The 26,150-nt window shown below is 44.0% G+C and overlaps 1 protein-coding gene across 17 annotated transcripts in view; it reads right to left on the reverse strand.

Annotated features, from left to right (window-relative positions):
* CUX1 (cut like homeobox 1) overlaps window positions 1-26,150 on the reverse strand; it is a gene marked incomplete at both ends in the record, with an annotated part of 322,665 nt that overhangs the window by 115,742 nt on the left and 180,773 nt on the right. For 16 of the 17 annotated variants that reach the window (XM_084251633.1, XM_084251632.1, XM_084251631.1 and 13 more), the window contains 4 exons: window positions 1,971-2,037; window positions 4,045-4,121; window positions 7,625-7,748; window positions 11,457-11,594. In XM_084251633.1, the coding sequence (XP_084107759.1) occupies window positions 1,971-2,037; window positions 4,045-4,121; window positions 7,625-7,748; window positions 11,457-11,594 (406 nt within the window). The remainder of the gene's footprint in view (window positions 1-1,970; window positions 2,038-4,044; window positions 4,122-7,624; window positions 7,749-11,456; window positions 11,595-26,150) is intronic. The other variant, XM_084251634.1, reaches the window with a different exon arrangement.

Genomic DNA, 26,150 nt, shown 5'->3' on the forward strand with positions numbered 1-26,150 from the left:
GAACTACATTTTACACTGTGACCCAATAACTGTATGTTTATATTTTTAGATTTAAACACACAATCAAAAGTGTCACAAAACAAAACTGAACTTTACGATGTGCTGAGATGTTTTTCTATTCTTTTGTTCTATTTTATTCCCAACCAGTTGGCTGCAACTCACCAGGCTGATTTCATGACTGTGGCCAGAGTCTGGAAAACACTGGTTTAGAGGGGCTCAGAGGCTAGCTGCATGCACCGTTGGTTTTTTGTTATTTTTTTGTGTGTGTGTGAGTGCACAGTAAAGTAAATTTTGGTTAATTATAGATACACAAGATGTGTCTATGCCTTTAAAAAGAGATGTGGTTCAATAAAATAAAGTAATGAAAATTAGTAACCAAATAAATCACCACCAAGTTCCTGTGAATCTTATCAACAAGTCAGTGATGTGGATGAGTGAATGTCCAGAGAGCAAACTATTTTAGAAAAGCAATGCTACAAACTACGGATAGAGCTATGTAACAGATTAAATCTAATTAAAAAAAATTGAATTTACCGAGAAAAACAATCTACTCAGTAGAATAAAGTCCAGGCAGAAAGAGCAATGAGGATGAGAGGCCAGCGGAAAGGCAGGCCAGGCACCCGCCCTGCAAGGTCCTGGTGGCAGCTGTTGGTGTGGTTTCTGTGGAGGTTACATCTTTAGGGGGGTAGGTTGGCGGTGGAGTTTTGGTTCACAGGGGAGGGCAGAGCCGCACACCTGCCAGCCCTCCCACAGCGATGCCTCCGGCTGAGGTATCATTACCAGAGCCTCCAGTTTGCAAAGTGAAATTGTCACGCTTATGGTACCATAGAACCAGCTGTCTCACCTAACGTTACACATCAGAACACCGAGAAGAGAGGGTAAAATGATCTGGCTGTTTCCACTGGGATTAGATATGCCAGCAGGTTGACCAGGGTTGCCAAGACTGACGAGGATATTTTGGTCTCTGGGTAGAAGTTCAGTACTCAAGACCAAAGCTGGTTCTGACCACCAGACCTGGGGAAGCTGGGCTCAAGGCTTCCAGCTGGTCCACAAACCAGAGCAAAGGTCAAGAGTCCTCGCCTCCCACCCCAGCACCCCTGCCCAGGCCTGGAGAGCAGCCGGCACAGCAGCAACCTCAAAGGCCAACAGCAAGTGTGCTGAGACAGAGGACCTGAGTATTGGCACCCCACACATAACAGGGGCCTAGAAAGAGCGCACGCTGTTCAGAGGCATTCCCACTCACCAGTACCCACTGAGGCCTGGGGTGGCACAGCAGGAGACCCTACTGGAGGAGGGCAGCCAAGAGACCACAAGGCACCTTGGAAGACAGGAGGCTCCCAGCACAGGACAGGCCTGGTATTCGTGACAAGCTGTCACGCCTTCCTCTTTCTTGACTTATGTCAATGTTACTCCTTCCTTTCTGGTGTTCTGGGGAGAAGGAGGGCTGGTTTCCACCCACTGAGGCATTGTGTGACAGAGCCACCCAAAGCTGCACGTTTGCCCTGTGCCCAGGGATGCTGCCCAGCGCTGCAGAGGGTGATGGAGCAAATACACGCCTGTGTGCGGTGAAGGACTCAGGCGCAGGTAAGAGGTGGCACAATCGGCACAGACCCGCAGAGCCTCCCATTTATCACATCCTCTATAAGCTGACTCTTCTCTAAGCTTTCTTAGAAAAAGGCACAGTGTTGACCAGGTCTCAGAATGATTAAGGGAAAAAGTTTGAGTTGGAAGGACTGTTCTGAGAGTGCTAGAATTTGCTGTTCATCTTGGGCATTAAACCAACGCAAGCAACTCATGGCAAGGACACCATATTCCTTACAGTAGCTCAGAGGTGAAAGCCTTTAAACCCTGAACCACAGATGTGCCAAGCTGAGAGACAGAAGGGTGAATCAGGGCAACCATGTAAGGATTGGCGAGCTCAGGTGAGCTGACCGAATGCATGCAGGGGGAGGAGGCCAGGAGAGACTTACTTGGCAGTAATTTCTTCATCATATTTGGTTTTCAGGTCAAATAATTCTGCTCGGGTTTTTTCCAGGGCTGAAAGGCATAAGATAAGGTACCGATTAAATTAAATTAAAAAAGGGAAAAGCAAGTAAGTGATACATTGTCATTTCAAAAGACTACAAAATCCACTCCCTTTAATTCCCACCTCCTTTATCCCATACACCTCCTCTGATGCAGCCACTGTCCATGGCTTGGTATGCAGATTCCCTACTTTAAATTCCTGCTCTGTAAATTTTATTATTTTAGAAACTATTTCCATAATTGCATACACATATATACATTTTCACCCACCACAAATAGGGTGTTATTGTTTTCTGACACTTGCACTTCCCCCTTAGCATTATAAAATGAACCATTTTATTTTTTATTTTTAATATTTTTTATAGAGGCATGTTTTATTTATTTATTTGTTTGTTTGTTTATACATGCACTGGGTACAGTCAGAAGCACGGGAGGGTGAGAGAATTCACCAGAGCCAGAGCGGGGAGCAGAGCAGGCAGAAGGACCGAAGTACACCGCTGAGGGGAGCAGCGGGCGGCAGGAGAGGTCTGCGCGCCATGTGGGACCCTCCTCTGGTGACCGGGGAGCAGCCGGGGATCGAACTGGCGCTGCAGAGGCAGCGGGCAGCTTCGCAACCCAGCGCTCAACTGCTGTGCCACCGGGGAAGCCCTAAAATGAACCATTTTAGATTTACACATATAATCTCGCCACGTCAGGACACGGGCCACAAGGACAGTGAGGCCACATGTGAGCAGGTCACCTGCCAGGCACTTGCAATGCCTATCTGTGAAGGTGCTGGCAGAGGAGTTCAGACTCCACCTTCAGATCAATATGCCCAGCAAGCCTCCCCAGCGGCCATTCGCATCCCATCAGCACTGTGAGTGTGACTACTTTCCTATAGCTCTCACCAGCGCTGAATACTATCAATTAAAAAAATTTTTTTTGACAGTCTGACAGGCAAAACAATCTTTCACTGATTTAATTAGCGTCTCACTGTTAAAAATTGCTAACATTTTTTTCAAATGTATATTAGCCATGTGCATTTCTTCTGCAAACTGCCTGTTCACATCCTTAGCCCATTGTTTTTCTGGACTGCTTATCTCTTTTTACTGATCTGGAGGAGGTCTTTCTATTTTCTGGGTATTATTCATTTGTCAGTAAATTTGTTGTGATTATTTTCCCCCACTCCATCATCTGTGTTTTAACTTGGATTGTGATGTTTTGTTCCACATTTAAATTAAATATGTAGTGCTGTTTCCCTTTCAGAAAAAAAATAGTTTAAAGAAACAAAAACCAGGCAGTCCCTGGTAGTGCAGCAGGTTGAGCACTGCGCTGTGAAGCTGTCCATAGCCTCTGCAGCGCAGTTCAATTCCTGGCCGGCCAGGGAGAAACCCACATGGCGCGGCAGACCCCTCCTGCCTCGCCTGCTGCTCCCCTCAGCAGTGTCTTCGGTCCGTCTGCCGGTTCTGCTCCCCACTCTCTCTGGTGAATTCTCTCACCTTCCCGCATCTCTGACCTGTACCCGAGTTCTTGTATAAATAAAGAAATCTTAAAAAAAAAAAAAAAAAGGCACAGTAGAAGAAAGGTTTTTTTAAAAAAGAAAAAAACGTTTCGTATAACTAATTTTTGTATCTTAAAATTTAAAGGTCCACTCTTACTATTCTCTTAACTTCTCTTAGGGTAGAAATAACTTTTATTCCCCCTACTATTGTTCCAAATGAAATGTCAGTCTGTGACAGCTTGGTGATTTAGACGGGTTTGTTGGAAAAGGCAGGAAGAAAGGATGGCTTGTGGAAGGGTTGGAAATGCAATTCAGTTCCTCCCACCTCAACATGAACAACTCAATTTGGGTGACTAATGAACTGACATGGGAGCTCTCTGAGGTGTTCTGGAGCGTGGTTTCTCTTCAGCTCCTTTGGGCTCACCAGGAGCAGGGCAATAGGTGTCAGAGAGGACCTGGGGGGACCAGGGACTTGAGCCTAAACCCCCCCCATTTTAGTCTTCCTTGCATTGACTTGACTGGGAGGAAGAACATCACACCTGTTTGCAGAGTTTGAACTTTGTGTTCTGCTTCCTCCAGCTTTGAGGTGGTAGACATCTGTGTCTCTTGCAGCTTTCTGCAAAGAAGAGAAGAAAAGCCAAATTGGTCATCTTGTTTACCAAGTCAAATGTTTTGTGTGTTTTGGAGCTGAAACGGTCGTGATCCTCACTGTAACACGTGCAGCAGTGACAGAGTTATCACTCGAATGCCACCAGTGCCATGGAGCCTGCTTGGTGACCTTTGACACCCGGCCCTGTACCCACATTACATAATGGGAAGGTGCATCCTGTAGGACTTGACTGCGGTAGCTGATGTGGAAGGTTATCCTAAATGTAACTTGTTCTAGAAATGCCAGATATTAAAAAAAAAAAAAATCATCATCATGTACTCATTGTTTCCTGAAGTCAGCCCGAGAAGAATGATACATTTACATTTTGCTGACACAATGAAGGAATTTGTTGGAATAAAGGATGTACTAAATAGATGTGACAGCTGTTCCATTTCTGTTATAATGGAATGCAAATTCGGCTGCAGTACCTAATGGGGAAATTCTGAATGTTTGAAACTACATTCCACATATTTATATTTCCCATGATCTCCAAATGAATTCCCTGGTCAATAAATAGCATTCCTTTTCCCTAATCGGCAGAAAATCTCTAAAAATAAGTTTATTATTTTTATAGCATATGAATATAACACATGCTCTCATAATAACAAACCTGGGAATACAGCAAAGTAGAAATTACACTTAGAAATTCACGCAAATTTCTATCACCTATGTTAAAGGACTGCTTACATTTTCAAAAAATTCAATGATAAAACTAAAATATGCTCTGAGTTTAAAAAAAAAAAAAAAACAACAGCAACCCCTCCCCTCCAAATATTACAAGAGCATGGAAGGTAAAAATGTCCTTTTCCTTCCTTGGAGTAGAAACATACTCCTCAGTCGCAGCTCTTTGTAGTCTCCTGAAATTTTTCTGTATGTACAGAAATACAATGTAATAGGCCACAGTTAAAATTTAAGTTCACTTAATAAACCCTTCCTTTTAATCCGGAGGGTCACAGCACAAGTGGACTTCTGCAGCTGGCTTTCCACTTATCTCCACACTGGATGCTCTACTCCAGCATATACACAGCTCTTCCTCAATCCTAGCAAATAATTAACTTAATCAAGCCTCTAAGTACATCTGTATTGGCTATAGTTTCTTTCTATTAAACAGTTCTGCAATGCTCCAACGGCAGATACTGATGCATCGTTTTGAGAGCCAATCTGTCGGGTAAAATTCTAAGAGCGGAATTACAATGGTCAAAGGGTATGTGCATCTTTTGATTGTTTTGAGAGATATTGAGAAGCTTCCCCAAAAAAACCTTACCAATTTAAACTCTTGCCAACAACATGTGAGTGTTTTCCTACATGCTGCCAACACTGGATAAAATTAGATTTAGTTTTACTGCTGAGTAAAGCTGAGCATTTCTCTGCGTATGAAGTGTCTGCCTTATTGCCTTTGCCCGTCTTTTTATATACTCATTTTTTCTTATTAATTTCTAAGAGCTCTTTGTATATAAAGAAAACTAGCCCTTTTTCTTTAAGTGGTACCACTATTCCTTCCTAGTTTGCTGGTGCTTTAAAAATGTTGTTTATTGTTTCTCTTTTTCAAAAATCTATTTTAAATTTTGGGTTGTTGTAGTTATATAAGTTTTCTTATATGCTTAGCTGGATCTCCCAATCCAAAAGTATTAAAAACAAGATATCCGCCCAAGTCTTCTTCTAGCATGTATAAGATATAATCATTAGTATTTTAATCCCAGATTCATCTCAGTTTCTTGGTGTAAGAATGAAGGTAAAGATCTAGCTTTATATCCCACCCCCAACAGTCAGTTAGTTTTTATAACTTTTAATACAAGTCATTCTTTTACCTAATTTGAGACATCACATGATTTTGTTTTCACAATTTTGTAATCCCTTAAATTTGCACTATGCAGATGTAATCACACTATATATTATTTTGTATCAAGCACTTTTCACTTCGTATCACACGGGATACGTTTCCGTGTTACTGTGAATTTTACATAACTATGACTTTAGTGGCTGCACCATGCCCCAGTTAAGGGTGGTCCTTATTTTATCCACCCATTTCTCATTGGCAGGGCATCTTGATTGCTCACATCTCTTCTTCCCCCATTATCAAGAGCATTCTCAGAAATCTCCTTGGGCTTAAAGTTCATTCCTGGGAGGAAAATTTGTGACAACCCTACATCTTCTGGGTTACAAGTTGGCCCCTCTTTCAGAGCCGAGGCCCTGTGTTGCTCACTTCTCTCCTCGGGACTAGGCCCTGCTGCTCTCCTCCCGGGGTGTGTCCCCTCAGCAGTCCAGCGTGGCCTTGGTCACAAGGCGAGGACCTCAGGAGGCCCATGTCTGAGCAGAAAGGGAAGCCGGGGCTGCAGTGCTGGCCTGGGCTTCGGGTCCTACTGCTGACTGACTAGCCGCAAGAGTATGGGCAGGTTCCATTCTGAGGCCTGGCTTCTTGGTCCGTAATGTGGGACCGTCGGCTCTGTAGGTCTGTTGTGGGCGCTCAGTGAACAGGCCTTCAGAGGGGCTTGGCCAACACAGAGTGGGCGCTGGGTAAGCAGAGTCAGTATTCTTTCCTAAGTGAAGCCAGCCTAACAGCATTCGAGAGGCCTCAAGCTTACCTGAAAGCTTCAAGGAGCCCCCTCATGGAAGTCAGAGTAGCTGTATTAGAGGTCAACAGGAAACACAGCAAAAACCCAGGCCACCATCAACCTGGCCTCTTACCTGTGACCACACATTTAGTGCCTCTTATTAATGGATTCACACTTTTCTTCATGATGGGGCTAACGTTTAAAATCTTAATATTACCAGAGTTCTAAAAAAATTTGATTTATACCATTTGATTGACTAGTCCTTACAGATTATACAAGACATCCACGTTTCATTAAATCATCACATGAATGGAAAACCAACTCATTGTCTGTAGAAGTTTTGGGTGAAGTAGGCCATCAGAAATCTAAAACTGGATGGTGCATTAACATATTTTTCTGATATCAACTCCTTCATCTAGGAAAACAGTGCAAGGAAAAAATAAAAGGAGGCCAAAAACTAAAAACCCTGGGGGGGGGGTGGGGGTGGTGGTGGTGGTGGTGGTGGTGGTGGTGGTGGTGGTGGTGGTGGTGGTGTGTGTGTGTGTGTGTGATGTTAAATAGCATAATTCACTTAGAAAGCGGCTGGAGTTCAGTGCATGTTCCAGGCTTCTCTAGAAACCTCCTCTTCTCCTTTCACTTCAGGTTGCCATGAGCCCAACAGAGACCCATGCTCACCCTTCGGGTCCGAGCGGTTTGGACACATACCCCCAGGTCCGGCCTGACAGCAGTTCGCTCATGGTCATCTCCCAAACCACAGAATGAGCAACACCTATATTTTTCAGACAAAAAAGAGCCCCCTAGGATTCTGGTTTATAGCCTTGGGTTTATTTCACAGGTACATTTAAAAAAATATCTTGTAGAGTGAAGTTTAGAGGTAAAATGTTACGCCAGGAAGTGCAAACCCCAACACATGCTCACCTCTCCTTTTCTGCAAAATCATTTTGTAACTTTTGTTCCTTTTCGAGAGCTATGGTCTCGGCTTGGTTCTTCAGAGTCTGTTCATATTCTCGGATTTTCTCTTTAAGTGCTTTTATCGTAACCTCTGCAGAAAGAAAAAAATAAAAGACAGTAAGAGCAGAACAATTTCACATGGCTATATATACAAGGCTTTCGAAACCTGGTAGGATCGGTCTGTTTTAAACTTTAGCTCTTCGACTCTGACACAAAATCAATGGTTATGAGTCCCTTTGGAGACCTTTTACTCCCTAAATGTTAAATTGAACTTTAAACGTTCAGGTTGAGGGGGATCAATGGGTTTTGCTCGGAAGCAGAGCTATGGTTTTCTCTAATACAGCTTAAAAAAAAAAGGGGGGGGGGAAATCAATGACAAAATATAATATCACCTTATCGATGGGTCTTAAATTAGTCCCTTACTGAGGGAAGATTAATAAAGTTTTAGTGTGGGTTTAAGTATTTTCTAACAGAGAAAGCAGTTCATAATTGTGCACATATTCTGGAAGAAGTGGGGTCATTAACGACCTACCTACTATGGGCAGTGTCATAAGGAGTCCTAGGCTGGAAGGGACTCAAGCTGGAGCTCAGGTGCTAAGAGTACCTCTACCCAGGTCGCATCCTGGGCAGCACTGCATGTGAGGTAAGAGGGGGAGGGGAGGTAGGGAGCCCTGCAGCAGCCAGTGCTCAGCCGACCGGGGCCCTAAGAGGGCCCACAAACATTTACAGCTGTCATTGTGATGACCTGAGTGGGAGCACCACGGCAGACAGAATGGATGGGCACGGACCTCACTCAGAAGTGGCTCTAGAACAGAACTGCTCCACTTGTTCCCTCCCACAGATACCGGACACCATTCTGTGCCACAGGGTCTGAGGCAGTGTGCTGGGGTCCAGCTCCAAGGAGAGAGAGGTCCCTGAGAACCACACTAGCTGTGCACACACCTACCTGGTCAAAGGTGATGCTGAGAGATTTCTATGGTCCCAGCACCTGGCTGAGGCCCGACTGGCCAGGGGAGTCCATTCAGGGCCATGGTAATGGGGCCTGCCAGGTCTTTGCCCAAGTAAGAACATGCCCTGGTGGCCTTTGTTCCTCAGGGTGTCATTCAAGTCCACTGTTTCCCTGAGCTGCGTGGACAGGCCGCCAGGAAAGGCAGGAGAACAACACATCAAGTGGGCATTTCCTATCCACATGGCTTAGTGGATAAAAGCTAGCAGCTCTTTTGTTTAAAAAAGAAACTGGCCCTTTCCATTAAGTGGCACCAGGAGGGTTTTCCTTAAAACCAAAGACCCCGCAGAGGCATTTGAAAGAAGAATGGGGGTTTTTCTGCTCTTTGGGCTGGTGCTTAGGGCCTGAAAGTAATGTTCTAAGAGCATAATGGTCAGCAATTACACACTTTTCTCAAGCCATGCTGATGGGGCGAAGCTGGGCAAGAGGGGAGATTTCCAAATGGACCCTAAGAGAAGTCAGCTCTGAAAACGCTTGTGTTTTCTGAAGCCAATGGTCTAGGAGGTTGTGCTGACAGGGTGTTTCTATCTTGAACAATCTGGTAGAAGCATCTGTACAGCCTCCCAAGCCCAGGGCGCACCCCCATGGGGTTCCTTAGTGTGCCCTCTATGTTCCTTCTAGGGGGGTCTGGGCACTTGCTGGTGGCCCAACTCTGTCTCATGGGTCTCTATGCCACCCCAGTTGGGCTCCTCACTGGCCAGCTGAGTCTAAGCCAGTTCTCATCTGGAAGCCTCCAGAGCTCAGACCTGGGTCCAGGGTAATCCCCTGAGGGTCCCAGCAGCATGTAGGCAGGACAGGAGAACAGTATGGTGCAGAGGGCACTGAAGTCCTCTATTCTACTCAGGGTCCCAAAAGGACATCTAAGTTGGACGACTTAGATGGGGGGAGAACTATATCACGTGATAAAAAAAAATTCCTTTCCTACCAATCTACACTTTAGCTGTGATGATTGATTATAACAAGTGAAGTGCACCCTCACCTTTCTGAGGGTGCACTCAGAAAGTGCATGTGTAGAAAAATGAAGAGGAACTGGACATTTTTCTAGAGGTTGGGGAAGTCTGTTAAGCTATCAATAACTAAAGGAATGTGGGGGTAATTTTTGGAAGAAACAAAAAACACAACAGCGCTCAGTAAGAGCAGCTGATGTTTCCTGCAGTGAAAATATTTCCAAATGACTTGCCTGCACACATTCATTGAATGCTACATCAATCCTGTAAGGTTAGTATGAGAATCTCCCACCCAGGAGGATGAGGTTTGAAACACTGGCTCAAGGCCACACAGCTTAGTAGTGCAATGAAGAGACCCATCCCAGATCTGTCTATCTGTGGAGCTTTTGTTCTTAGGTCCTGAACTCTACATTTCTTTTGGGGAGAAGGCCGCACACTTAGTCATGGCTCCTTGTCTGTCCTAAGAGACCTAGAATGGGGCAACTGGCTCTGGAGGCACCAGGAGGGAGGCAAGGTCGGTGGGACCACCCAGAGCCCTCCAGTCCCACCTGTACTGTCCTATAACAAAACCAAAATAAGCTAACGGAAACACACAGAGTGGATCTGTCAAAATGAGATGTCAAAGGTCACTGGAAGGAAAACAGAAAGAACATCCCTTTTGGGTAGTGGAAACCAAATGTGTGTATTTATAGGTTATCTTCAGCTGTGCCCTTGGGTGATTCTGACAACAACCAAGGCCTGCCTGGAGGTGCAGGAGGGTGGGTAGCACCTTCTTTCGCCTGGACCCCAGTCTATTAAATTCAATGCCTTATTTTTAGGCAGAGCAAAGCTGTCTCTCCCAGTCCCAGAGGCTTACCACTCAACTGTGTCCCCAGGCCCCTAGGGAAGGATTCTTAGGACTCTGCCCTCCCTGCCCTGGCCGGCAACCTCCCAGCTTCTCATCAGTTTCTCCCTGGATCCTTTCCGCAGACTATCCTCCTCATGCACCTGTCTCCAATGGTCTCAAAGCAAAGGATGCTCTTAAAAAAAAAAAAAATCCCCATCAGTGCATTCTTTTTCTGGCCTGTGGAGTGTATGAAACAGAAGACCACTGGGAGGAAGTCACCCAATAAACAGTCTCTCCTCTCAGTCCTTCCTTACCGCATCCCTGAACAAAAACAGGCCTGAGTTGTACTTGGAGTTGGTTGAAAAACCGGCAGCTGCTGGCAGACAGGGCTGCAGCTTTCCTCTAAGGCCAGGGAGCCTCGAGGCTGGCGAATCCAGAACACATCTGGAGTTTAGGTGTTGGAGAGATTTTTGTTCTTCCCTGACAGGAAAAGCCAGGCAACCTTTGCCCTCTCTGTCTTGTTGATGGCTGGACAACCACGCCAAGAGGTTGTTTTCTTTCATTAAGTTCATAATGAATAGGTGAGGCTGACAAGGAACCAGGACTGCTTAAGCAGGCAGACTTGAAGGACGCGGCTCAGCCTTAATGTATTGGCAGCAATTATTAAATGACTGACTGGATGTGACCCTTTGATCATAAGCTGGCTCCCTGACAGGTGTCACCCGCAGGCAACACATCCGTCTTTTAAAAGGCAGATCCTATCACATGATGACACAGGAAGAATTTTAAAAGAATCCTGATCGGTCCCGTCGGAGGGCAATAAAATCCTACGTAGTTATTGTGCAGGGGGAAAGTTTGACTTCTAAATGGCTGAGCATTATTATTATCTCTTTAACGATTCTGATTCTTGCCCCACCCTGACTTTATGACGTCTGTTACAATTAGAGCTAGTCCCAACAGTATGCAGAAGGCAATTAAATTAAAAAAAAAATCAAATCAAAGGAAGCATTTTCTACCAACCTTGATTTTTCACTTCAGCGAATTCCTTGTTGTATTCTTCCAGAGTTTCCCTAAGCTTCTGGTTCTCCGTTTCAATGTCGTGCAGGCGCTGCACCTTGAGCTGGAGCTGCTGCCCGAGATCCAGAGCTGGCACAGGATCTGTACGGGACGCCAAAACACATCACACCTTGCTCTGGACACAGACAAGCCCCCTGCACCATCACAGAGAAGATGGGACCAATCTCGGGGCACCCGGGAAGCCAGGCTCCAGCTGGCTGCCACCACTCGTCAGGGTGGCTGAGGGCTGAGGTAGCCCCTCCAGGAGGCCCGCCTCGAGTTACCTGTGGCCTCGAGTCTCCTGTAGTCCCCAGACGCACCCCTGTTGTCGGACGGGTTGCTAGTCTGTGGCTCACAGAGGCTACAGCCAGGATGCAGCTCGGGGACCCACCCCACTATCTTCAACATGTGAAAATGGGTGTAAATGACTGTGGATTCACTGGAATTTGCCACCTACTCTGGCCCAGTTGATACCAGAATGATTTTTCATTCTTTGACCTGATAGAGAAAGAGAGTCACATGGTGGCGGGGGTGGGAGGAAGGGGAGGAGCTCTGGGAAAAGCCATGGTCTACCCAGCGCTGCACGTGAGGATGGACAGTGCAAGGGCAGGTGCCAAGAGCTGTAGTTCCCGATCATTCTACAAGGCTGGGACTAACGCCTGCTGCCCTGAGCATCTCACAGCTACCTAATACGCTTATGGATATTTTTGCACTGAAGCCCCGCTGCCATGTGGGGAAGAGACGTGAGATGCGCTTCCTTTCACAGAGGCGGACACTTAAGCTCGGGGAAGAGGAGTGGCTCGCCTGGGGCTTTCCAGCTGGTTAGTGGACAGAGAGAAGGCCCAAGACTCTCTCCTTCAAGGGGTGGTCCTTTACCAGGAGGGTCCCTGAGTTCAGGAACTACTTAGAATACCCTCACGCCACCACAGCCCTCCTTTGCGCATGAGGACTCTCATGGAGAGTCTATGATTAGCAACTGGAGACTGAACACTGAAAAACCTAGGTTTCTGCCCCAGGTGACGTTGCCTTTCCCCAGAGACCTGGCTGGGACTCGGCCCGCTGGACCGGTCTTCCACCAGTGGCTGCAGCCTGATTCCAGTATGGAAGAGGGCAGCAGAATGTCATCTGGGCCAGGGAGTGAGGTCTTGCGGCCTATGCCATGTGCTACTGCCATCAGATTTACTTTAAAAAAAAAAAAAAAAAAGGATTTTAACCTAAAATCAGAGATTGCAGACAAGGAATTTAAGATGCTGTCTGTTGATCTTTGCCTTTGCTATTCATTCAGCACCAAATGGAGAAGCAGTAAATATCCCTCTGGTGTCAGTTCAAGTTTTACTTTCACCTCAGTATCTTCAAGGCACTCTTAATGCACCTGCTGAGCACCACTGGAGCACTTCCTCAGGAATTCTCAGGGTCTGTGAGAGTAGAAGACCCAAGTCTGCTGGGCTTAGAAAAGATTATTGAAGATATTTCTGGTATGGACGCCAGCATCACTGCAAAGATTTAGTCTCCAGTTGAGGAATGCTAAACACCGAGCACAGTGGATCAACAAGGGTATATATTCAAGAGCTCACTTAATTTTCAAATACCAAAGTCATTAATTTTTCAGACCACCCTTGGTTCCCGGAAGGGAGGGCTAGATCTACCATGTTTCAGCCGGCGCGCCTCCCAGGAGCCAGGCACTCTTTGGGATGCCAGTGTCTTCACAGAGTTTACAACAGGCAGCACTGGGGAACGTCCAGCACAGGGCAGCAGACCTGCCCGGGGCTAATACCCGGGCCGACCATCACGTGAAGGCCCTGGCTGCTGGGCATTTGTTCTGTGTGTATATACAGTTTATGACTACATCACTTTCTCATCTGTGGCTTTTCATTATTGTTTTAATCAGCATTAAAATATTTATATTAAATTAGGTTTCAAAAGTTATTTTGGGGAGTTGGTTCCTTCTAAGTAAGAGTAGTAATAACACTAAAGACTGAATTCCTTAGAACATTCCAGGTACAATTTTTTAAAAATTTCAGTATCCTTCCAGGGTACCTCCCAATGCCCACTTCTGGTCATTCTCCCTCAGGGCTTCGTGCTGGGCAAATGGCCTGAAGGAAATGAACAGTGTGTTCAAAGTCCCCTTCCTACAGAAGCACAAGCTGAACTTGACAGAGCGGTCAGGGAAGCCTGTATTCAAGTCTCTGAAAGCTGATGCAACTTTTCCCACACAACTGCCGGCGCAAATTATATTTTTAAAGAGCTAGGCTATAATATTGCCCTCCATCCCTAAAATTTCTGTCAACAACTTTTCAGCCCATTCCCTTTAAAAGGCCAGGACCCACCACGTCTGCTTCAAATAAAAAATGGCTTCCCTCATTTGATTCAGCAAGGAATCCTGTGGCATGTAAAAATAACATGCACATTATAAAGTGAATGGTAACTAGACCTTTGGACAAATTTTCAAAGCATTATACTGTAAATGAAAATTCTGGCAATCTCATAATTATTCATTATGGCATGTATATTTAATTTAATACTATTAAAGGTTAATGCCTAAGTAGCAAAACTGGTCACAGAATAAAGAATGAACTGAATGTTCAAACATCTCTATGCATTAAACTTCAAACTTTACTACAGAACAGTTGAATGACTAAACGCCTACAGCATTTGAATATTGTTTTGGATTATGTAAAAGGCATTGGTAAAGTACCTCTTAGGCTTAATTTTTATTACTTGTATTAAAGGAACGGCTAATTACCACATGACAATATAATGACTCTAGCATGTTTGGGCTAGAGACCAAAACAATGAATTTCGGCATGCCAAACCCCAACCTGCATTTTAATCTAGGGGAAATCATAGCTTTTTGTCTCGTAATGATTTCCAATGCCATTTAAACCCCACACAAGTATTGTTAGGTCTTATTCTGAATGTCACAAGCCTCCAATCTCAGCAGCTCAATTAGGGAGTTGTCTGGGGGAGGCGAGAGGACACACCCATATGTGGAATAGGAACACACAGAAGCCTGTGGCCCGTTTCTCCTGAATCCCTCAAGCCAACATGCTTTATTGCCAGTTCCATCCACCCGACATGACAAACTTGCAAAGTATTCTATAATCATCTAATAGTTAATTCCTAAAACACCCTTTGAGGCATTATACAGTTCAGTATGCAACACAGAATTCAAAGAACATAATTATAACAAATAACAACAATACCATCACCTACATTATTCAGTACCTTCTCCTAAGTATGTGTAACATTATCTCACTAATTCCAGCCGTCACAGTCAGAGGTCAGGGGAGGGGGCTCTGTACACTGTCATGTGATAGCATCTCATCCAGGAGCAGGGAGGAGAGAAGTAGGCCAGGCAAACAGGTATCCAAAATTCTAATTAAGATTTCTGCTTCTTGAACTAGCAGTCAGCTAAATTATACTGTCTCTTCAAGTACTAATTTAACAAGTATTTCCTAAGCATCTGTCTGCTCTGGGCAAGGCTTGAGTAAGGCATTGGGATGGACACTCAGCCTAATCAGCAGGGACCAGCCTCGCAATGGAGATAAACCACTCTCACAAACAGCAAAGGTAAGCTAGGAGGGGTCACCCTGAAGATCACATGAGCTGAAGACAGCTCCTGGGTGGACACACTGGAAAAAATAAATATCAAAAACAAACAAACAAAAAAAAAACCCCAAAAACAAAAAAAGAAAGAGACAGAGTTTAGACTCATGAAGACTATGGGACAGACCATGTAGGAGGCACAGCACATAGAGCAAGACGCCAAGAAGAGCCAGGCATGGACATAAAAAAATATAAATACAGTGAAGTGAAAAAAAACCAAACGTAAAGAAGAATCAGTTTGCATCCTAGAGCTGAAAACATGATGTCTGAGGTGTCCCATTACTGCAGGTAGTAGCACATCAGTCTTGTAAAAATACAATGTCTAAAATGACACAGAGGAGAGCATGGATTTAATTCTACTCTTGGTGGGAAAAACCACTAGAGAATGGGACTTTTGTAAGATGGGCCACTGGAGCATGAGAAGAATACTGTAGTACTTTGAACTACAAAAAGGTATGCTGGTTTTGAGTTTTAAGCTAAACGATGAGTTAGAGAGTTTTCTTTAAAAAACCTAAGTGTTCCAAGTTAGCTGCCCTGTACTGTGCTGGCAGATGGCTATCAATACCAAGCTGCCTGACAGACACTAAAAAACAAACACATAATCTAAGTCTTTGAGGTAAATATGGTATTTTAACACTTATTGGGGTAAAAAAACACTTACATAAGTTTCTTAAAGGAAACCCCTGCTATATGGGTATTCCAAAAGTGGACATTTGGCAATGTTCCCATCATCACATACATTTATGGGCAGAGACAAATACAAACTATCCCAATGTCTCATATCACAGGAGAGGGAGTGTAGTATAATGGTTCAGTTGCTGATATTCAAATTCCAGTTCTGTCACTTATTGGCTGTGCAACCTTGGACAAGTTACTTAATATCTCTATATCTTACTTTCTTCATCTATAATTTGGGCATAATTGTGCCTACGTTATGAGTATGTTGTGAGGATTAACCGAGATAATATGTGTACACACTTAGAAAACTGCAAGGCACAGAATTAACACTCAGTAACTGTTACCTATTAGCAGCCAGCTCAAACTTGATAAAATACTTACCAGAACAATTTTTAAACTATTTCTTAATATTTCTACCTAGGAAGAACAATTATCAGGGAAATTAAAATTTACTAGTTAAATATCAACAAATACCTTCTTGTAATTGGTACACAGGTTCCAAAAATATGCATCATATTTTTGTGAAGAGACTACAATGCACTGTTTTGGTTTGGAACTATGTGTCTTTGTGAGTTTGTCTTTTCCTGCCATGTATGATAGCCGTCGAAACCAAGACTGAAATCAACAAAACGTGGGGATTTCTGTTTCTGGTCATGAAAGATTAGCCAGTACCGGACTTGTCCCCTGGCCATAAACTACTAGAATACCAGACAAACTATATGAAATAATCATTTACAGATACTTGACAACTTGCAAAGCAGGACTGTGATCTCTGAAGGAAAGAGATGAGGTGGACCCCTCCCCCCACCACCACTCTGACTTTGTGCCAGAAAGCACTTTCTGAACTACAGCATGGGACAGGTGGACCCAAGAGGAACGGGATGGTCTCTTCTGCTGAAAAGACAAAAGTAAGAAGATTGGGAGGAGAGCAGCTAGACTTTGTAGGGCAAAGCACTGGAAAGGAGGGAGATACGCAGAGAAAGGGCTAGAGAAACCTACAGAGTAATCGAGAGTCTGTTGCTAAAAGGTGAGGGGTATATGTGTGTGTGTGTGCGTGCACACACACACACACACACACACACACAAGGAGAACTTCACAAGGCTGGGTAAACAACTGTAAGGAAGGTCTAAGTGAATAACTCCTACAGTTTACAGAGGGCTGGAGACTTCTGAGCTACAACCAGCCAAAGGGGAGAGACTTACTGTACAGCCAGGGCATTCAGGAAAGGTACCGAAAGTGTCACATCAGAGTGGAGGGGTAAACTAATGCTAAAGTAAAGACTATTGCAGACTCACTCCTAAAAGCTTAAACACAAGACTCAGAATGACTAAACTCATCTGTAAGTAATCTGTCTGCCTGCCCAAACCTTAACACTTAAGAAAAAGACAACAAATTCAGTTAACAATGATAAAGTCCAAGACCCAACAAAACTTAATAGACATACAAAGAATCAGGGTAAATGGGGGTGTGGTGGGGGAGAGGTCCATCAATAAAAAAACAACCAGAAATGGTAAGAGAGAACGGCATTAGTTGACAAGAGACTAAAGCAGCTATTATATGCATACTCAAGGATTTAAAGAAAGACATGAACACAGTAAGAGAAATAGAAGGTGTAAAGAAGGATCAAATGGAATTCTAGAACTTAAAATATAATATATAAATTGGGGGAAAAAATCCCTCAATTGGCCTAACAGAATTTCAGACGCCAGGAAAGTAAAAAAAAAAATCAGTGAATTAGAAATTACAGCCAGAAACTGAACAGAAATACAGAGAAAAGACTGGGGGAAAAAAAGGTTGCTAAAACCCAAGAAACTTATTAAACAATATCAAGCAATCTAACAACACATACATCCCAGAGAAGACCAAGGGGTGTATCTTAAGAAATAGTGAAAAGAAAAATAATGATAAACTTTCCAAATGTGGCAAAAGGTACAAATCTAAAAAACAAACTCCAAGTAGGATAAAAACAAGGAACATCAGGCCTCCCTGGAGGCGCAAAGGTTAGGACACAACCTGTGAAGCTGTCCGCAGCCATAGAAGCACAAGTTCGATCCCTGGCCGGGAGCTGCCCACATGGCGCAGCAGACCTCTCCTGTCTCACCCGCTGCTCCCCTCAGCAGTGTACTTCTGTCAGTCTGCCTGTTCTGTTCCTCACTCTCTCTGGTGAATCCTCTCACCAGAATCCTGCACTCTGGCTTGTACCCCAGTTCTTGTATGCATAAATAAATAAATCTTTAAAAAATAAAACAAAATAAAACAAAACAAGGAACACCAATAAGCATAATACTACAAAAAGAAAATATTAAAACCTTTAATGCTAGAAAAAAAAATGACCCATTATATACAGGGGAAGATGGGCAAATGGTGTGGAGATAGCCTGTCAGAAATAAAGTCAGTGATCCTGAGGGGGGGGGGAGGAGGGGAAACATGCCAATATACAGTTTCATACCTAACAAAAATATCCTTCAAAATGGAGGGTGAAGTAGAGACTTTTATCCAGATGAACAAAAGTTGGCAGAATTCATTGCCAGTGTGCCTACACAAGAAATGTTCATATGCTATGGACTAAAAGAAAATGGTGCCAGATGGAAACGTGGGTCTACACAAAGGCATAAATCACACTGGAAATGGTCAATATATGGGTAAAAACACAACACTATTCTTCCTACTTTTAATCTCTTTAAAAGGTAACTGAGTAAAAGCAAAACAGTAACAAGTGTATTTTAGGGTTGTAACATGTAGAAATAAATAGAATAATGGCCACAAAAAGGATGGAGGGGAGAAAATAAAAGTACACTGTGAGATTCTTACATTGTATGTGAAATGGTAGAGTACTATAAACAAGATAATCCAGAAGATCAAACAAGATCATAAAAAACTTGATCGGGAAAAATATGAGAAAAAGTGAAGTAATAGTCAAAAAACAGCAATAAGGTAGACTTACGCCCAACTTCATTTATAATTATTTAAATGAAAATAACATTCCTCTTAAAAGATAATCAAGGGAAAAGATAAAACTGTACACCCTCATTAAAAAAAAAAAAAAAAAACAAGAAAAAAATACTATCTTGGGCTAAGTTGTAGTTTCTTAGAAAATAAAGAGCAAGAACCCAAAAAGGAAAAAAAGTAGGCCTTGATTACAATAAAGAAAACTTCTGTCTAAAAATGAAGAGACTGACAATACCAAGTGATGTGGAGGACAGAGAGTAACTGGAACTCTCACATGTCTTTTATGAGGGGGGTCAAAGGACACCACTCTGAAAGCAGTTTGGTGGTTTCTTATCAAGCTAAACAGGCACTCTGCCCAAGCTCCAGCAGTTCAAAACCTAGTATTTACCTAAGAGAAATGTAAGCATTTGCCCACATAACTGGCCATGAATGCTTATGGTGGGTTTGCTCAGAATAGCCAAACTGGAAATAATTCAAATGTCCATCAATGGGTGGATGGATAAGCAGACTGTTATATGTGCATACAGTGGAATCCCGCAAAGTCAATAAAAGGAAAGGCTTAATATACCAGCCATAACATGGATGGACTTCCCACCGGAAGACGAGAGAGGTACAGAACAACTCTGTGGATATGAAACTCCTGAAATGATCCATCTAATCTATAGTGACAGAAAGCAATGTTTGCTACAGTCTGGGATAAGAGAAACTCTGAGCCAACAGACACGTTTTTTATCTTAATTTAGAGGTGGCCACACTATTAATTTATACTCTTAAATTGGATGTACATTATTGTTTGTAAATGATGCCTCCATCAAGTTGATTTTAAAATATAATCTTTTAGTGAAAGCCAGGTTTTTTGATTGCTAATAAAAAAATTAAGTTCTTCATTATTTTTCACCATAGCCTTTTAATTCTATTTTTAGTGTATGATTTACAATGTATTTAATATAATACTATAATTATACACATGTATCAGTTAACTAGAATAGAATAGAATGGGTAAAAATTCAGAATTGTTCAGTGCCGGGGGTCTAGTAAGCATTAGAAGTCACTCAGGAAAGGAACATGAAGGGAGAAGAGAAAGAGGCTTGGAACTAAGTCCTGGGATGCCCGCATGTTCGGGGTCCTGCAGGGCAGCTGGGAAGGAGTGCTGCAGGTGAGAGGTGGGTTCTGAGCACAATCTAGTCTCGGGAGTCCTGCTGTGATAGAGGGTGTGGTGGGGGGGATTGGAGAGGTGGCCTGTGGCTAGAAGATGGTATCCTCCTCCACGTATATTCTCTCAGGGGAACACGAGAAGGGTGCACGTCAGGGCAGAAGGAGAGCAAGCAGGAGCAACTGTGCGGTGGCTGGCTGTGGTGTGGGGGCCATCTGTGCTGCCTACACCACACCCAGCGCATCCGCTCCGCCTCCCTTAGGTCTCCGGTTCCCTGGGTCACTGTCAGGCTGCAGGGTGTGAGGGCTGAGAAGACTGACCTCACTAAAATCCCAGCCCACGTGGATACAGAGCTCCAGGGCCACGGTGCCCGCCATCGGCCGAGGGGGAACGAGCCCCCCGTGAGTGCCATCCCCGTGGTGACATCACCAAGCGGCAGACGCTCCTTTGCGCCAGGGCACTCTCAGCTAATGTAATCATACGATTACATAATTAACCCAGCTGTCTCATTAAGAAAATCAACTGGAATTCAGGGCATAATTAGTCATAGAGCAATTAGCATGCTGATGAGCAACTGATGAAAAGCTGTCTAGATAGGGAGTGTGCCAGGACCACCCCAGTCACGGTGAGGGGGAAGAGGCGACACCTCCCCACAGGGGCCAGGAGGGTTCCCCGCTCACGTCTAGTGAGCGCTGGGCAGCACCACAGCACCCGAGGGCCGGAAAGGATCCCCGGGGCTGTCCCGGGGGAGGGGCGGCTTGGAAAGGCCGTGGCCAGCCGGGCAGATGCCCATCTTGTTAGATCGGGTTTCTTTAAAATGTTTATAGTTATTTCCTCAGCCCAAACAGAGGCAGAGCAGGCCCTGCATTTGTTTTAACGTGGCTGAGGAGGGCACAGAGGCCTCCCCCGAGCGGCCTGCCAGTCCGGAGCGCAGGGCCACTCTGGTCCTCTCCTCTCCGGAGGTCCCATGACCCAGGGTGAGACAGGCCGGCTGCAGCCCACAGGCCTAGTCCACTGAAGCTCGGTTCGCCTCCTGTCCCGTTATGGGGCTGGTGGTTGGCTCTTATGTGTGAGTGACAATATTTTATGATGGTAAACTGAAAATGTGTGAAGGGGATCCTGCCAGTTCCAGGTTCCTGAGGTTACAGAGTTGTCTCTGGAGGGGCCTGGGCACCAGCTCTGGCTGCCAACACCAGGAGACCCAGAATACACGGACTGGAGTAGTCCTACAGGATCCGGCTGGAACGGCCACCAAGTAGCACATGGACTAAACCCTGGTATAAGACGTGAGGGGTGTTTCTAACTATATTGCAAAATTGCATCTCTTTTCTTCCAGGAGTCTTGTTGTGTGATCCTCGAGTGGGGGACAGACAGGATGAAGGGACAGTGTTTGTCACTTGAAACTAGAGTGACAGGCACAAAGGACCAGATTACTACACTTCACTCTGTAGGGGGGTAGGGGGGAACATTAAACTACATTAAAAAACCGTTTTAAAAAACAATGACGTTTCACTTTATTTCTGGATCCTCCAATACTAGGCTGCTGGGAATGTTTACCAGAAGAGGTGGTTTCCTAAATCCAAACTGAAGCCTCCCGCAGGAGCATTTTGGAGCAGGGCCATCTGGGAACAGGTTCTGAGAATGGAGGGGCCTCCAAAATGTGCTCTCTTTTAGGACTCCCCAAAACCAACTCCCCCTTACAACCACAGGCTAGTTAACCTATGGAAATAAAGTGAGAGAAGTGGTCGTGAAACTCTCAGATCTTGTGGTATTTCACAAGTTAAGGGATATTTTATATCATGGGTACTGTGCTTCCTAAGATTTAAATCCTAAAATAAACCCATCCAGGCACTGTCTCTGTGTTTGGGGGTTTGTGCCTGAAGGACCTAAACCACATCTAAGCAGGGAGGCAGAGATGATTTTTACAAGAGAGCTCCAGATAGGGGCACAGAGCACGGAAAACTTGCAAAGAAGTTCTCCCAACACACTCTGTGGTCAAAGCCAAGTTCTGCAATACGGATGCACAGACGGCAGCCCTACCAGCTTTCTTTCTCCTTTCTAGGAACTTGGGGAAAAAAAAAAAAAAAAAACGAAACCATTTCTGGGCTAGAAAAGTCAAAAATTCTGTTTTACACAGATCAGTAACTGATTGCAGCTTAAATTCTTCTCTGTAATCCATTAAGAGCTACTCAGAACTCAGATTGTAAACTAACTATTTTACTAATTTATGCCCCCTTCCCACCCAAATTATAGACATAAATACTTGCTCATTGTAACAAATCTGAAAAGTATGAAGAAGCAAGAGCTAGTCACCCACACAAGGTTAATTACTGGCAGATTATGCATGCCATCATAATTTTGCTCAGAACACAGTAAAATTTCAGCAATGCAAGAGCCTTCAAGAGGTCATTCCAGAATATTGCCAGCTATCTGAGAGGATCACATTTTAAGAGTGGAGACATTTATTTGTTGTTTCATTATTAGTAAGTCTTGGAGTTTGCCTATTTCACCTGCTTAACTATGGACTATTTTCTCAAAGGTACTGTATGTTCTCACACCTGAACAGGAGCCACGGAGGGAGGGAAGGGGGCACATCTCATCTGCATTTATATCATAGATCATTTTCCAGGGCCCGGAATAGGAGGGAAGTCAGGGAAGTGCTGGCCGAAGGGGGGTGTGGATGTGACTTAACAATGCACACCTAGAACCTTTCTTTGCTTGTACTCATGAGTCACAGGACAGTCACTGAACTCTGTCCTCACCCACAATACAGATTCCAGTGCAGAAGGACACTGGCCTCCTGGTTAGAGAGGCTGCGTGGAGAAAGCCCCTGACTGAGGACCCTGCCCTGGTGTCTTTATCTAGCCACACTGTCAGCAGAGGGCTGTGAAGCTCTCCCTCATGTGGCTTGTCATTAGTAAGTTCATAAATAGAAACCTCAGTTAGAGGTGTAGTAAAATTTAAAAAGAATGTTTGCAAGTACAATAGTCACTTCATGTTGACCATATACCATGATATAAAATCTGCTGGCAATGCAATCAACAGAGGAAGTCACCTAAATTAACAGTGTAAAATGTATTGAATCTACACATGAAGTTATTCTATCGCCATAATGTTTGACAGAACAGGTAAAAACCATTTTTAGTTAGAACAGTAATTAGAGGTAATAATAAAACTGGAATAGGAGACTAATTCCCCAAGCTCTTTGGTGGCGTAAACCAGAGGGAAGCAGGAAGACAGGCACGGGTGCCCAGAGATGGAGCTGATGATACTGCGTCAGGAGTCCTGGGCACCGCTGTCCCTGCCACCTTCTCCACATGTCCGTTCTACTCCTTTGTGCTGACAGCTGAAACTCTGTTTCTCTCCAACTTTACACCCAAAGCCAAGTGACCTCATCTCTCCCCCTCACATCACCTTGGACGCGGTTTCCACTCTGTTGTCTGAACTGAATTCGGATGATTTCTTTACGTATACAAACTTGATTATTTCCCTGCTTAAAACTCATTCCTTGTATCTCTGTTAAAAAAAGTCTAGAATCCCAATGCTATTCCAATCAAAATTTCAATGTCATTCTTCAAAGAAATAGAACAATTATTGATGAAATTCATATGGAATCACAAAAAACCCCGAATAGCCAAAGCTCTCCTGAAAAAAAAAGAAGGGAATGGAGGCATCAGACTCCCAGACTTCAAACTATACTACAAAGCCATAATCATCAAAACCGCATGGTATTGGAACAAGAACAGACATACAGACCAATGGAATCGAATAGAAAATCCAGAAATAAACCCACAGGTTTATGGTCAACTAATCTTTGACAAAGGAGCAAAGACTATGCATTGGAGCAAAGAAAGTTTGTTCAATAAATGGTGCTGGGAAAACTGGGTCGCTACATGCAAAAGAATGAAGCTTGACCACCACCTCACACCATACACAAAAATCAACTCAAAATGGATTAAAGAACTAGACATAAGACCTGAAACCATAAAATATATAGAAGGAAATATAGGCGAAACACTACGTGATTTGCACATCAAAGACATCTTTACAGACACATCACCCAAAGCAGTGATAGTGAAGGCAAAGATAAACAGCTGGGACTATATCAAATTAAAGAGCTTTTGCACAGCAAAAGAGACAATAACAAAAACAAAGAGAAACCCCACCAACTGGGAGAACATTTTTGCACCCAACACTAATGATAAAGGACTGATCACAAAAATCTGCAAAGAGCTGATGAGTCTCAACAACAACAAAGAAAATAATCCAGTCAAAAAATGGGCAGAAGAGCTTAAAAGAAACTTCTCTGAAGAGGAAATGCAAATGGCCAACAGGCATATGAAAAAATGTTCAACATCACTTGTCATCAGGGAAATGCAAATCAAAACTACCATGAGATACCATCTTACACCAGTGAGAATGGCACATATTAAAAAAACTAGCAACAACAAATGTTGGCGAGGGTGTGGAGAAAAAGGAACTCTTCTGCACTGTTGGTGGGAGTGCAAACTGGTCCAACCACTGTGGAAAGCTGTGTGGAGATTTCTGGACCTACTAAACATAGAGCTTCCATATGACCCAGCAATTCCACTCCTAGGTATTTACCCAAAGGACACAGAAACATCAATTCCAAAGAACACCTGCACCCCTATGTTTATAGCAGCACTGTTTACAATAGCTAAGCTTTGGAAACAACCCAAATGCCCAAAAATAGATGACTGGATCAAGAAGATGTGGTACATATATACCATGGAATATTACTCAGCATTCAAAAAAGATAAACACATGCAATTTGCTGCAACATGGATGGCGCTGGAAGGGATCATGCTCAGCGAAATAAGCCAAAAAGAAAAAGAAAAATACCGGATGGTCTCACTCATAGCAGGAATCTAGAAAACTTAAATAAGGGACCAGGAAAATGAATAACTATAAGAAAGTGAAAATCAAAATCAACAAAAAACTATGAACCAGAGACACTTTTAGGGGGGCGGGGGCGGGAGGGGAGGGATTGGGGTCAGAATGGGGGGCTGCAATTGTATGGGGAATATAACAATAAAATTTATTAAAAAAATAAATAAATAAAAATAAAAAAAAAAAAAAAAAAAAAAAGTCTAGAATCCTTCACAAAATTTATCAAGTGACCACACTGCTAGGTGACCGTGTTGGCGTTTGCCCTGTAGTCAGGGGTAACTCTGACCAGTGTCCCCCTGACCATTGCGAGTGTCTTGTTCTGGATGGTGGAGAACATGGCCGCTTTAGCTTCTTGCCCATCCAGCTCACAGGCCCAGGGCAACTATCTCTGACCCTGCCCCATCCTTCCTGTTCTATGCTCTTACACCCAACAGGCTGAGCCTCTGAGGCACTTATTACACCTTAAATTCAGTATTTCTACACTGACTTTTTAATGTCCGCATTCCCAGCAGACTCTAAAATCCATGAGAACAGGAGGCAATCTAGCAGGTTCTCTACCTGCTCTGTCCTGGGGGCTGAGCATTGGCCCGAGACAGAGCAGGGGAAGCCTCGAAGGTGCTCCCCAAGGAACCCGGGGGAGACAAGGGATACGGCAGCATGGAAGGTGAACGAGGTATGGCTAAAGTAAGTAGGAAATTTCCCAATAAAAAGCTTTTTTAAATACTCTCAAAATTGACTCGGGGAATGAGGAACAATCTGGTGGCAAATGAGAAAGAACATAAATGCTGAGGTCTTAACTATTTTTACTGTTTGGAGGGCTCAACAGGATGATTATGTATTTAAATGCTTATTTGGTGTCTTTAATATCAAGGAAAAATAGCACTATTTGGAATTTGGTTGTGGAAGAAGAGTCAGGGGACCCCTCAGTTTCTAGTCCCTTCAACAATGGAGCCACACACTGGCAGAGCAGCGTGCAGAAGGGGAACAGAGTGAGGGAGACCCCACACCTGGTGCTTGCTGTTAAAGCGTGGGGCGCCAACAGGACGGTTGTTGGACCAAATTCAGATTCTGGGCGTCGGTACTGGCCACAAAATCAAAGGTCTCTGGAGCACATGTGCCAATTTGATGAACCCCAAATGCTAAGTGTCATAGAAATGTCTATGTAGGCAGGTAAATTTTTATAGAGTGACACCAAAGAAAAATAAGAGTTCAGAGAGCTATTAAACTGCTACAACTCAATGGAAAGTGTATTCTGTTCTATTGCAATTTAGGTTGTTACAACGCTCCAGAGTAGCTCCCTCAACGCAAATGTCAATCTCAGGAGGGTGGTTCAATGTGAACAACTGAAGCCTGAGAGCAG

Source organism: Talpa europaea (assembly GCF_964194135.1).
Source record: "Talpa europaea genome assembly, chromosome: 12".
Lineage (NCBI taxonomy): Eukaryota > Metazoa > Chordata > Mammalia > Eulipotyphla > Talpidae > Talpa > Talpa europaea.